The sequence below is a fragment of the Toxotes jaculatrix genome, chromosome 13 (assembly GCF_017976425.1).
Source record: "Toxotes jaculatrix isolate fToxJac2 chromosome 13, fToxJac2.pri, whole genome shotgun sequence".
NCBI classification, from domain to species: domain Eukaryota; kingdom Metazoa; phylum Chordata; class Actinopteri; family Toxotidae; genus Toxotes; species Toxotes jaculatrix.
In genome coordinates, this window is record NC_054406.1 from 21,904,477 (window position 1) to 21,917,010 (window position 12,534).

Below are 12,534 nucleotides of genomic sequence, written 5' to 3' on the forward strand. Positions count from 1 at the left end.
CTTTATTTTTGCAGTTTTATTTGAGCACATCTGTGGAATATGAAAACAGAAAGACTTGTACATATGAAGAGCAAATCAAAGTGAACTGAGGTTACAGCTATTGTCTCCATGGGACAGGACTAGCTCTGTAGTCCCCATCACTTTAAGTAAGCCTTGTATATCTTCTTGACTTTGGCCACTTCTTTCTCATCAGCCATTATTTCACCGTACCATTTATACCAGATGTCGCCAGAGGTTAAGGATGGGGGAGGTGGTGTGGAGCCCACAGCATCATGGGAATTGGAGTAGTCCTCTCCGGAAAATTCCACATGGGGAATCTGAAAGGAAAGTAAGCCTGAGAGAGGACACGAGGCGTTAGAATGACACCAGGCCTGTTCTGTTATTACCAAAAAGAAAAAATCTCTTTTCTCTCATCACCTACTGAGAAGTTTTAATACACTTAACAAAGAAATCCCTTCACTTTGGTGAGAGAAGGCTCCAACCTGCTTTGCAATACCTCAACAAACTGAGCTGTCCCATGAGCCAGTGCTCGAACAGATGTATTTCCACTCTGAATATGTAAGGATTAAAATCAGGTGGGAGTGGGGCATACCAAATGCTCTCAGTTTTGGGGTAAAATCCCAACAGAAGTATGCAGTAGGATTCACATCCATATATTATATAAAAATACTCAATTTAAGGGGATAATCCTGCATTTGTTAGTAATATTTTGGGGTTTTTTTGCATTAAAATGAACACAACAGTAGGGGTTTACACTTGTTGCTAATCAGTACCAGCTACTCCTCTGTGAGTTCATTGGCTGATTTTAACATTTCTAAACATCAAATACAATACAGCAAATACAACTAGCAACTGTATTTGCTGGGAATGTTCCAAACTCTCACAATATAGTTTCAACAGTGGACATTCAGTACTTCTCTGCTGCCACTAGATAGCAGCGGAGAAGCTTTATTAGTCAGGCACTCCATATTTCAAAGGGTTAGGGTTCAGGCTTTCTGTTACGTACCCTGATCTCGTGCTGTGTCGATGGCCTCGTTTAGCTTCTTCTGCTGTTTCATACAGACACCTGGAGACAGAACATCAACAACAACAGGTCATCAACTGGAAAGAGCCCTGTGCGTCAATACATGTGCTGACTTTGAAGACTTACCGGTCCGAGTGGGATCATACACCATTCCAGTGTGGGGGCTAATGAACTGCTGCAGTAATTTCACATTCTACAGAAGAAGATACATTTGAGTTAGAGCATAGGACGGGGAGTGAGACTGTCAGTGGAAACTGGCATTCTATCCTGGTCTTTGGAAGGTAATTCCACTGAGCATAGTGATAGTGATAAATAAGTAATCAGATTCTTCACTTAAGTTAAAGTACCAATAGAACAATGTAAACATTACATACAAGTAAAATTCCAGCATTTAAATTTTAAGTACTGGTAGAAAGTATTATAAACCAAATGTAGTTACGAATCGTAAGTAAAGTTCTCTTTAAGCAGTAAAATGTCGCCTGTGACTTTTGTGTTCTTCTAGCCAACATTATTAGACTGTTAATACTAAGTCATGTTATCTGCCCACAGAGCAGCTGATTTCAGCTACTTTATATAGAGTTTAGTCCAGAGGTTCCCAAAATAGGGGTCGGGCCCAGCCAAAGGGTCACGAGATAAATCCAAGCTGCTGTGAGATTTATGGGAGGAGAAGGAAGACTATTTACCATCAGAGGGATTGAGATAATTACTGACCTGATGGTGGATGATAATGTTTTGATCCCGACAGATTGGACAGGGGTTTCCACATATCTTGTCTCCTCTCTACAGAAACAGAAACAGTGTTCGTGTTACTTTAAATTCCCGATGAGATGCATGCAACTAATGTAAGGTACCACTGGGGGATTAAAACAGTTTTTTTTACAATGCAGGTCTTGCGTGTCTTCTGTGGGGGAATGCCTCCCTTGTGGTTCCTCCTGTAGCCTGTCCACACCTGACTGTCTCCATATCTCTTAATGTACTCTGTAAAGGGAAAGAAATACATTGTAAACAAAAACCAAACAAATGCAAGGGTTAAAGATGAGACTCGATTTCCCTTTCATGTACCTTCACTCTCCAGGTAATCCCAGGGTCTGTCCTTGTAGCGGGAGAGAATCTCAGCAGTGTGAGCGGCGTCCTCATCCTGGTGTGATGCTGATTTGCAGAAAGGCTGACTTGGGGTTATAAATAGAGAGGGGGGCAAGCATCGTCTTCCAGGTACCCTCTGTGGACAGGATAGAATGTGCAACAAAGTCGTCACCAAAGCATCCCAGACACTGTCCCCACTTAGTTTCTATCTACTTATGTACTGTCAGTTTAAAATTGCCTTGCCTTTCGGACACCGTCACTAAATACCAAAACCGTTTAACGCTATGAATGTCATTTAGCGAGGTACGTAATGAAACACCTTACTGAGTTATAAGACTTATAGTACTCATGTGTTCTACCGACCGTGTAGCATTACAACTAAGTTATCAAAGTAAGTTTACGGCGAGGTATTTTACCGAACACGACGCTGTCCTGCCACTCGGTTATTTAGCCCTTAGCTACGTGGCAAAGTAATCTGCCAGTACTTAGCGTCCCTTCTGACTTAAACATATGAAGCCCTTCGTTCAGTCTTTAAAAGATAATAATCGGATGACGGGCATATGAACAGTACAATAATTGCAGTACCTGACAGTGTCGTAATGGATAGAAAATTGAAGGCGATAGACCGCAAAAAACCTTCGCGAAACGCTGGATGGAGGCGGCCATTTTTTTTTCTGTCACAGTGGGGGTTGTAGGTGAAAGGTGAAAGTTCAAGCAACGCTGTTGCCGTATCAAAGCTGACATTTTATATATCGAAGTATAATCATTGATAAATTACTTATATTGTGTATAAAATTACATCCTGCCATTTTTATTTAGATTCGTCGGGAGTACATGACTGTTGAAATGCAGCGTTCTTTCTGACTGGCGCATGTGACCATCACGGCCCAAGTAGACAAATCCAGGCGCCATTTTGAAGAAATATTTTTAACTAGATTTATATATCAAAGATTCAGTACAATCGACTAATCTCAACAAAATACGTTTGTGGTCTGTAGTATCTCCTCTGTTGTACCAAGTTACAATAGTTTAAAGGCGAATCTAGGGAGTATTTCAGAATAATGGTGTCCAAAGTGTAAGGTACGCCATTATGCCCTTGACTACGCAACAGAGGTCGGCTATCGGCCATTTTGTTTCAGCGGTAACGGAGAAAAACGTCATCCGTGACGCAAAAAACGTCACACAGTATAAAAGCGAAGTCCCTCCTTTCGAGCTCATTCCTGGATTTGGTCAGAGGTAAGTGCAGTCATAAGGACAATAATCCTTATTTCAACATTTTGTCCGTGTTTAATGCGAACTTCCTGATGAATGTATCCAGAAGCCAACAAAAGACTTTGATATAGACGAAGGACGACGAAATTTGTCAGGGAGCCGAAATTAAAGGTGTGTTTTTTGTGTGTTTTTCAGGTATGAATTTGCTTTGCCGAAGACTGAACCGTCGAGGACTTTGAACAACTCTACTCAAATTCATATTTTTTTCTTCAAGTAATGGACATTTGATTTCTATTTTTGCCTCCAGTTTGTTCCTGAAGGAAAGGCTAGCTTTTAGCTACCACAGCCCCACCCATAAGAAGTCTTTCAGTTGATATTAAAACCATGAAGGTTGACGACATAAAATTAATGAAATAAGAGATATAAGTGCCAGAAAGGCACGTTATAATATACCCGAGACGCTGAGGATCTAGAGTATCAATAGTAAGTTGATTTTGAAGTTGCATTGAATTGAAATTCATCAAATGAAAATAGTCGTAGACAAAAGGCTAGCTAGCGGTAGCTGGCTAGCAGGCACCGCGAGTTAGCTTGGTTCTTGGCAAACAATTTGAAAATAGACAATGTTATAGTATGAGCTCACACAGGAAAGTGGACGGAGGCACAAAGCTCCGTTTCTTTGTGTGTGAGACGGACTGGGCGTATTGTACCAATAAAACTAAATATAGTCAGTAAATTCGTAAAAATAACCATAAGCAATCTATTCATAAAGATTGCCGTAGGCACAGAAAAGCAAATTCCAGATCACGAAGTCGGACTTTTTGCCTGCCAGTTTTGTTTTGTAGGGGCTGCTCCACGGAACGAACACCCACCGCAATCTACACATAAAGATTGCATTAGTTTGAGGATTGTGGACATATTTTATGAAGCATTGTGTGTTCAAATGTTGATAATTATAGCACAGGGATTTCCCGAAAACCCGCACCATGTACTCGGCAATCTGTGGATAAAGATTGCAGGATGACTCAAGCGAAGTGGTCTTTCGAAGCACAAACAGTCGGGATTGGCAAATATGGTGGACTAGTTGTGCTTTGCTCTTCGTCCTCGGACAGCTCCGGGGGCTAGCATTGTTCTCGAAGCAACATTTGGGACTTTTTTTGTTTTTGTGTTTTTTTTTTTTAATTTTTTGTTAGAAAACTGAAATGCAGAACAAGTGTATACTGATGTCCATCGCATTGTCTGACTGCCCTACGCGTTCGGTTCGCTAGTTATCTGGAGTCCGTCGCCTTGTTTTTCTATAAACCAGTATGGCCTTTGCTATGAGAGCCATTGTTGTTGGTGTAGGGTTTGGTGTTCCGTCTTCGAAGTGGTTAACGGAGGGAGGGCTCTGATTAGCAGACAGCCTCCAGCTCCCTCCCCTTTTGTCGGGCACTTTAGCCGCAGGAGCAGGCCTGTACTCAGCTATGACAGATGTCAGGTTAAGCGCAAGCCTTTTATAGGCTGCGTGAACTGCTCTTATATAACCGAGGGCGTTTTACACTGTTATTTGATTCAGTCTGTGTATCCTTGATGAAAATGGCATGTTGCCGTATTTGTAGTCAAGTCTGTTGTTGCGCAACCGATATAAAATTAGAGTAAATTTTTTTTTGTTGGAGGCTTGTTCACTTAGAGCAGTCATTGATTTTTTTTTTTTTAATTTTTTTTGCCATGATTTGCCAGTGATATGTAATAACACCACAGTATGCCTGTGCACAGATAATCTTCTTTCCCCCACTCAACCAGGAACCAGGGCCATGTTTAACACTGATCTTATGTATATGTGTAATTGTGACATTTTCAGGAATTGGGTTATTTGCAGTGTTGTGGAGGTCTGAGACTATATAAAACTTCTACTACAACAGTTACCCGGGTAAGACTTAACTGATTCCTCACATCATGACATTTCCAGTGGACTGATTTCCACCAGAATTGAGGGCTCTGTACATGAATTGACAAATTAGCACTAAAACAATTTCATTTTAAAATGCATAAACAAAAAAAAAAAGTTGCATGCTTACATGGTTCAATCAAGCAATTATATAATGAACAGTTTGAAGGGTAGTTATAAGAACTTTTGTCATGATAATTTTAAAATTCATAAAAGTAAAAACATCCATGAAGGCCAATTGTCTTGGTGTTGGCTGTTTTTGTTTGGATCACATTAGACTTTTTAAAGATAATAAGACTTCTAATTACTTATTGAAATGATGAAACATCAAGCGCCTTTCACTCATGAGTTTGTTTTACAGACAGATGAATGTGTTACAGTTCAGACCATTGTCATGTGATGTTGCACTAACAGTTATATTAATTTGTAATGCATTTATGTATTGTGTAACTACACACAGCCAGTGCCGGTGTGTAAACATAAACTAACCTGTAGGTGGCAGTAAGTGGCCGGACTTGTACTCTGTGGCTGCCACATTTGTTAACATCACTGCAGTCCAACATAGAGATACCCTCAGTCTGATGATCACAAGGACACAGATGAGTATTTAACAGACTAATTGTACAGTTTTCAAGCATTTCATACAGTTACCAATCACACTTTAATTTTATTGTGTATTTTAATGCGTATAATCTGAATTTGTACCATTCATCTTTTCGCCAGGTACCATATTAATTAGTGAAAACCAGTTTTTATAAGTTACAGATTTTTTTTGTTTCCATCCCTCATTTGAGTTGCATTTTTGCACAAATATAAATTACTGGGATAGGTGTGTGCAATTAAAAAGTAATTATCAGTAACATATCTTGCTAAAATTTGTCTCTCTGGCAACTTTGTTTTTTTGTGACAAAACTTTGACCTTTCACCTTGTTTTGTTTTTGATAAATATATATACAGTGCTTATGTGTAAAAATAAATAATAATAGTTACAGATTTTTAGTACATATTAATTGCAAAGTTTAATACTCAATTAAATAGATTTCTTTCCACCGGTATTTTCTTTTTTGATATGATTAGGGAAATAGTTAAAGTAAAAAGTTTTAATAAAAGAAGTGAATTCATAGTGAATGTATGACATTTTCCAGATCAGTCTTATAAAGATGCAATGTTTATTTTTATTGTTTGCATTGCTGCTGCCTCCTCATAGCCTGAGCTGGAATAAAAACGGTGTTGCCTCACACACAAAATGAACATAATATCAGACTATAAATCCTGTCCTGCAAGTAAAAGTCCCTGAGATGAGACACTCTGGCACTGATGTCTAAACTACAGTGTCCTGCCCTTGTCCCTGTTGAACTGGTGTCAAGTTGGCCCCATGAAACAATCCACAGTCATCTGAACTATGAGGCAGCACTCTGAGGCCATCATGCACTGTGGATGTTTGACTGCCAGAGCAACAGAGAGCTGTGTGGCTGGAAGAAAACACTGCTGCTTTAGTAAGTTGTGTGATCGTGTCAGATTCAGATTCGTCAAGCCTGCTCCTGGATCATTACTTTGTCATTAGGGGTGTTTGGCAACTTGATGAATATGCTGTTGCTCAAACCCTCAGTGACTGATCAGACCTCGTTGGCCTGCTCGTGGTGTTTATCTCCTGATTTGGTGTTGTGTCAGTTCTTTGGACCTTAGTGTTAGTGGAGTGACCTTGATACAAACAGACAGGTGTGGTTGATCACTGAATCAGGAAAGTAAGATGATTCAAAGTGGAGTCGGGATAGTGCTTAATGGTGAGGAGAATCAGGCCCTTGTTGGCTTGATACAGTTTTTGTGTTTGACGTGAACCTGCTTTTGAGCCGTAATGAGATTTTTTTTTTTCCTTTGGAAGCAAACAGGTTGGAGCTGTTGAGTTCGCGGTCTTAAAAATAATCTGGGTGGAACTGTGTAGCATGGAGCTCCCTTTTCTATTTGGCAGGCAAAAAGTCCTCAACAAACAGCCCTTTAATATCTTTAAGCAAAGATAAAAGATTGTCTGTACATACCAGAGAATGTAATGCAACTGTGTCTTGTTAGTGTGTGTATGTTAATTGTTTGAGGTGTCTGTTTCAGGTATGGCAGGCAGACCAGTGGATCCCAGAGAGATTTTGAAGGGTGTGGAGGCTCTGCTGGGGAAGGATGGAGAGCTCCGCAGCCTGGAGGGAGTCCCAAAGGTGTTCAGGTGAGGAACTGAAATTAGACATGCTATACTGGTGTGACTAAACTGTTTGACCTTTAGCTTAACAGTTCACTAATGACTCTGATATTAACACCTCTGCTCTTTTTCTATGCAGCCTGATGAAAGCGTCTACCAAGATGGTCAGTCGATGTATGTACCTGAACATCCTGCTGCAGACGAAATCCCATGATGTTCTTAACCGGTAAGCTTTACTTCAACTTTGATAAATGTAAACTGTGAATCTTGGTCTTTGGTAATACGAGGTGGATAAACATTTGACATTACTCTGGAAGTGTGTGAGTCCAGTCTTGAAAATTTTAATCTGTTTTAGAGGTTTAAATTAACTTTGTAAGTAGGATTGGGCCCATACCACATTCATGAATGAATGTTTCCAGAGTCAGTAGCAAGTTCTAGTTTGTTTTGTTGAAAACCAGGGATTTACTGTACTCTGTAATACTGTAGTGTCTTTTAACAGGTCACACAAAAACACCCAAACCAACAGTGAATGTATGCTGTTACACAAGTATTGTGTGTGCTGGGTCTCTGTAAAATTGAATTGCTTATCCAAAGCCTGATATATGTTATTCTTCTCTGCCACAGAGCTCCACTTCAAAAGCTATTAAAAACACTTGAGTGAGTCACACTGTGCTACTGCTGCCAGAAATACTCACTCGATTTAGAGTAAATGTGGATTAAACCACTTGAATCAGAAAGTTTTGAAGGTTTGCCTTTGGTTGTTTGACAGGCAGAAAAATATGGAATATGCCCAGGTTCATTGTTTACAAGAATCATCACAAGCAGCTACTCTCAAAACAAACACTTCTGATTATCTGAGTAAATAGTACCGCTTTATAGTGTCTTTGTTTATGTGCAAGTGCAATCAACGACCATCTCAGTCATTTAATTCAGGCCTCCTTCATTATAAATCAGCTGTTCCTTCCTTCCATCCAGGTTTATCAGAGTTGGTGGCTACAGGCTGCTCAACTCCTGGCTCACCTACTCGAAAACCACCAACAACACCCCTCTGCTGCAGCTCATCCTGCTCACACTGCAGAAGCTGCCTCTCAAAGTGGACCACCTCAAACAGGTACTTGTCTCAGTTTATCCACCAGAAAACCCCTTTAGAACATTATACAGGCAGCTATAGCAAATAAACTAAACTGCTTTCATATTCTCCCAGAACAACACAGCCAAGCTGGTGAAGCAGCTGAGCAAGAGCGCAGAGACCGAAGGTCAGTTCGCTTGTACATCAGAAACCAAACTGTTCATATGCAGACCGCAAGTGTGTGTATTCCACTAATGTTCTTGTCTTTTATTTGTAGACCTGAGGAAGTTGGCGTCTGTGCTGGTAGATGGTTGGATGGCAACAATCCGCTCCCAGAGTGTCTCAAGCAGTGGCAACTCTCCCGCTGGTACAGACCGATCATTTCACTTTTTTTTTTTTTTTTTTTTTTTTTTTTTTTTTTTTTTTTTTTAAACGAGCGCCCCTGTTTAAAAATGGCTCCCCCCTCTGGCAACAGTCTGTAACACATTCTGTATTTATCTTACAGATAAGAAGAAGAAGAAAGAGGAGAACAAGTTGCCGGTGCGGGATGTGAAGGAGAAGAGTGGCGATGAGGAAAAGAAGAAGGATAAACCTAAAGCTCACGCACCCACGCACACCAAGATTCGTTCCATAGGTAAACTTAAAGTGATGAGCAGTGATTGTGAGTGGCCCTGAATGTTTCTGTGTTCTGCGTGAAATAATGATTAAGCTTTGTGTTGTGTAGGATTGGAGATGGACCCTCCCAACCCGGCCCCTGCTAAGAAGGCGCCCACTGCCCCACAGCTGGGCGACAAGTACAACATCAAGCCTCCAGTCCTCAAGAGGCCAAGGTACTGCACCCTCCTGTCCACTGGTTGTCTCTGTGAATGCAGCACCGTCTTGTGGTGAATTCCTGCAGTGCGCTCACTGCTGCCCTCAGGTGGCTGATGATAGTACTTACACATTTCCTTTTCTGTTCACCCCCCGCCCAACAGCTCCGGTCCATCAGATGCTCCACCCCTGGAGAAAAAATACAAACCTCTAAATACCCCCTCTAACTCTGCCAAAGAGATCAAAGTCAAGATCATTCCAGCACAGCGTAAGTTCAAAATGATGTCATTACATACATTTGAACTGGATTTTAAAGAGAATGATAATGATGTAGCAGCTCCGGTGTTCACTGCTGTCCTGTGTCCTCATTACAGCAATGGAGTGCACTGGGTTCCTAGATGCTCTGAACTCTGCCCCAGTGCCTGGGATCAAGATCAAGAAGAAGAAACCCAGTGCTAGCACTACAGCAAATGCCAAGGCCGTCTCCCCCACTACTAACAAGGTACTGACACATCTGCGTACTTTACTGCGAACATCCGCTGAATATTTTAAAACTTGTATTTATTTATTAGCAAATTAAATGAGAAATTAGCTGAATCCGAGCATGGATCTGTTAGACCAGTCACCTCACTCTTGTTTCCTTTTTTCGTTCTCAGGCGAGTCCATTCGACAGCAAACCCTCTGCGTATTCGTCATCTTCTAATAAACCATCATCTCCAGAAACCGCTGCTTCCAGCACTCCTACTGATGAAAACCAGGAGCCCGAGCAGCCCGGGACCCCTGTTCCATCTGAGGATCCTGAGGCCTCTGATAATGGTAATGTCTCCTTCTTGATGACAACAGAGTTTAATGAGCTCCTCTGACATTACACTACCGTATGTTTTTTTTTTTTTTGGTTTTAGTTTCAGGGGAAATGAGAGTGTTCTCAATCTCCTAACATATTTCTTTCTCCTTGTCTTCTGTTGTTTGTAGGTGAGAAACCTAACGCTCTGGCAGAACCTCGTGGAGAAGAAGAAAGCTTGACCAAGAAGGGCAAGAAGAAGAAGACGGTTCACTGGGCTGAGGAAGAGCAACTCAAACACTATTTCTACTTTGATCTGGATGAGACAGAGAGAGGTAAGGCATGTAGTTCTGCATGGCCAACGTGTCTGAGATGGGTGTTTATTGTTCTGAAACACCAGTGCGTCTGTAAATCCTCTGGAAAAAATATGAATTATTGATGATATAATTTCACTTAATTCACAGTCAACGTTAACAAGATCAAAGACTTTGGCGAGGCCGCTAAACGAGAGCTGATGATGGACAGGCAGACGTTTGAGATGGCCCGTCGGCTCTCCCACGACGCCATGGAAGAGAGGGTGCCCTGGACACCCCCGAGGCCCTTGACGCTGGCTGGCAGCCTGGTCACGCCCGGGGCCAACAGCACAGAGAAACTCACCCAGAGAGATCGCGAGATGGGCATTCTGCAGGAAATCTTCCTGAACAAAGAGAGGTAGGACACCGGGCAAAAGCTGTGGGGGTCTCAGAAGTTAGGATGAGAGCCTGCAATGTGTGTTAATGATTTCCTGTCCTTTCTTATTGCTAGTGTGCCTGACAGTCCACATGAACCAGACCCAGAGCCTTACGAACCCATGCCTCCCCGTCTCATCCCTCTGGACGAGGTTAGTACATCCAACGCACACATTCACATTCTGTCTCTCATTTGTCTTTCTCTTTTTTACTCTAACGCGTTCTGTACACACCAGTTATCGCTTGCCTGCTAAGCCCTCAGACCCTTCTCTCCTGCAGGACTCCTCCATGATGGACGATGGCTACGTTGAGCCCATGGACACCACATCGCAGCAGAGCGCCACCATGGCCCAGAACGAGAGCTCCAAGCTGCCGCCTGTACTGGCCAACCTCATGGTCAACCTGAGCAACAGCTCCCGCAGTCCGCAGGCTACAAACGCTGTGAACAACCCTGTGGCCCCCTCTGTCAACGTACAGGAGCTGCTCACATCCATCATGGTAATTACAATCATACAGTCAGACAGTTAGCTAGAGAAGCTAACTGAATCTTTTGAATTTCTCTGCAGTTGGATGGAGAATAGTCTGTTACTTGTTGTAATGTGTAACTAATAACAGCTGTCTGTCTTCAGGGTGCTTCTGGTAACCAATCTACTGAAGACTTGATCAAGCAGCCTGACTTCTCAGACAAGATTAAACAGCTGCTGGGCTCCCTGCAGCAGACCCAGAACCAGAACCAGGGTGGACCTCCACCAGGTAACCTCAGCCTCTTCTTCAGCTGTAGAATTACAGCTCTCCTCCTGATGTCGTAGCCTAATGAGCACCTGTCCTGGTCCTTGTGTTACTCAGTATTTTAAAATCTGTTTTTTTTTCTCTCTGTCTAGTCAACCAGGGCTTATTGGGCCACGGTCCGGGCATGAACAATATGAACAACATGAACGTGCACATGCAGATGCCCATGAATGGTGGCTACCCGCCCAACAACCCGCCAGGCGGTCCCCGCTTCAACCACCCCCCGCCCCCTCACAACCACGGGCCACCTTTCAATGCCGGGGGAGGTCCACGTATGATGGGACCACCTCCAGGCCAGGGCCGGGGAGACAACGGCAACTACTGGGGAGACGACTCCATGAGAGGAGGACCCCACAGAGGAGGTCACTTCCACCGAGGAGGCCGGGGCCGAGGAGGAGAGCCAGGCTTCAGAGGCCGAGGACGAGGCGGACCCAGAGGAGGACACAACAACATGAACGGTAAATAGGACATAGAGTTTGGGACAATGTACAGATCACGTACAGTGATTGGCCTTGTTAGAAAGTGGGCGTATGTCTGTGTGGTGTGATTTTAACACTGTTGTGTTTTCTCCTGTCAGACATGTCGAAGAGGCCTGTGTGTCGTCACTTCATGATGAAGGGAAGCTGCAGGTACGAGAACAATTGCGCTTTCTACCACCCAGGCGTAAACGGACCACCACTGCCCCCCAACCACCCCGCTAACAACCAGCACAACCAGCACGGACACTAGGTGACACTGCTGCCAAACATGGGAACAACTCTTGTGAACTGCTGACCTCTTGAAGAGCCATTCTCTGATCAAACCACTGCGGGGCGTTTGGGGGGGGGGGGGGGGGGGGGGGGCACTTTTTAAATACACAATCAATACAAAGAGTAGGATGTTGTGTCCTACAGTCTGGAGTGTGTGTGTGTGACTGACCTGAAGCAGCG

At 42.9% G+C, this 12,534-nt stretch overlaps 2 protein-coding genes across 3 annotated transcripts; one reads left to right on the forward strand and one right to left on the reverse strand.

Annotated features, from left to right (window-relative positions):
- Nucleotide 1: 1 nt before the first annotated feature.
- On the reverse strand, nucleotides 2–2,789 carry mrps18b (mitochondrial ribosomal protein S18B). The gene is made up of 7 exons (XM_041053855.1): nucleotides 2,693–2,789; nucleotides 2,087–2,243; nucleotides 1,905–2,002; nucleotides 1,736–1,804; nucleotides 1,151–1,217; nucleotides 1,007–1,066; nucleotides 2–334 (listed from the first exon to the last, which is right to left on the reverse strand). The coding sequence occupies exons 1-7, from the start codon at nucleotides 2,771–2,773 to the stop codon at nucleotides 138–140; spliced, it is 729 nt and encodes a 242-aa protein (XP_040909789.1). The 5' UTR covers nucleotides 2,774–2,789; the 3' UTR covers nucleotides 2–137.
- A 445-nt stretch (nucleotides 2,790–3,234) lies between these two features.
- Nucleotides 3,235–12,454, forward strand: ppp1r10 (protein phosphatase 1, regulatory subunit 10). 2 transcript variants are annotated; one of them, XM_041053240.1, is made up of 20 exons: nucleotides 3,235–3,343; nucleotides 3,515–3,802; nucleotides 5,157–5,225; nucleotides 7,347–7,455; nucleotides 7,568–7,654; nucleotides 8,404–8,539; nucleotides 8,633–8,684; nucleotides 8,775–8,864; nucleotides 9,003–9,131; nucleotides 9,222–9,327; nucleotides 9,472–9,575; nucleotides 9,682–9,809; nucleotides 9,964–10,123; nucleotides 10,280–10,423; nucleotides 10,553–10,799; nucleotides 10,893–10,968; nucleotides 11,096–11,314; nucleotides 11,446–11,569; nucleotides 11,698–12,063; nucleotides 12,183–12,454. In XM_041053240.1, exons 4-20 carry the CDS (start codon nucleotides 7,349–7,351, stop codon nucleotides 12,332–12,334), a joined length of 2,427 nt encoding a protein of 808 aa, XP_040909174.1. In that variant the 5' UTR covers nucleotides 3,235–3,343; nucleotides 3,515–3,802; nucleotides 5,157–5,225; nucleotides 7,347–7,348; the 3' UTR covers nucleotides 12,335–12,454. The 2 variants fall into 2 exon arrangements, with proteins under 2 accessions (XP_040909174.1, XP_040909173.1); XM_041053239.1 differs by lacking the exon at nucleotides 5,157–5,225.
- Nucleotides 12,455–12,534: the final 80 nt, after the last annotated feature.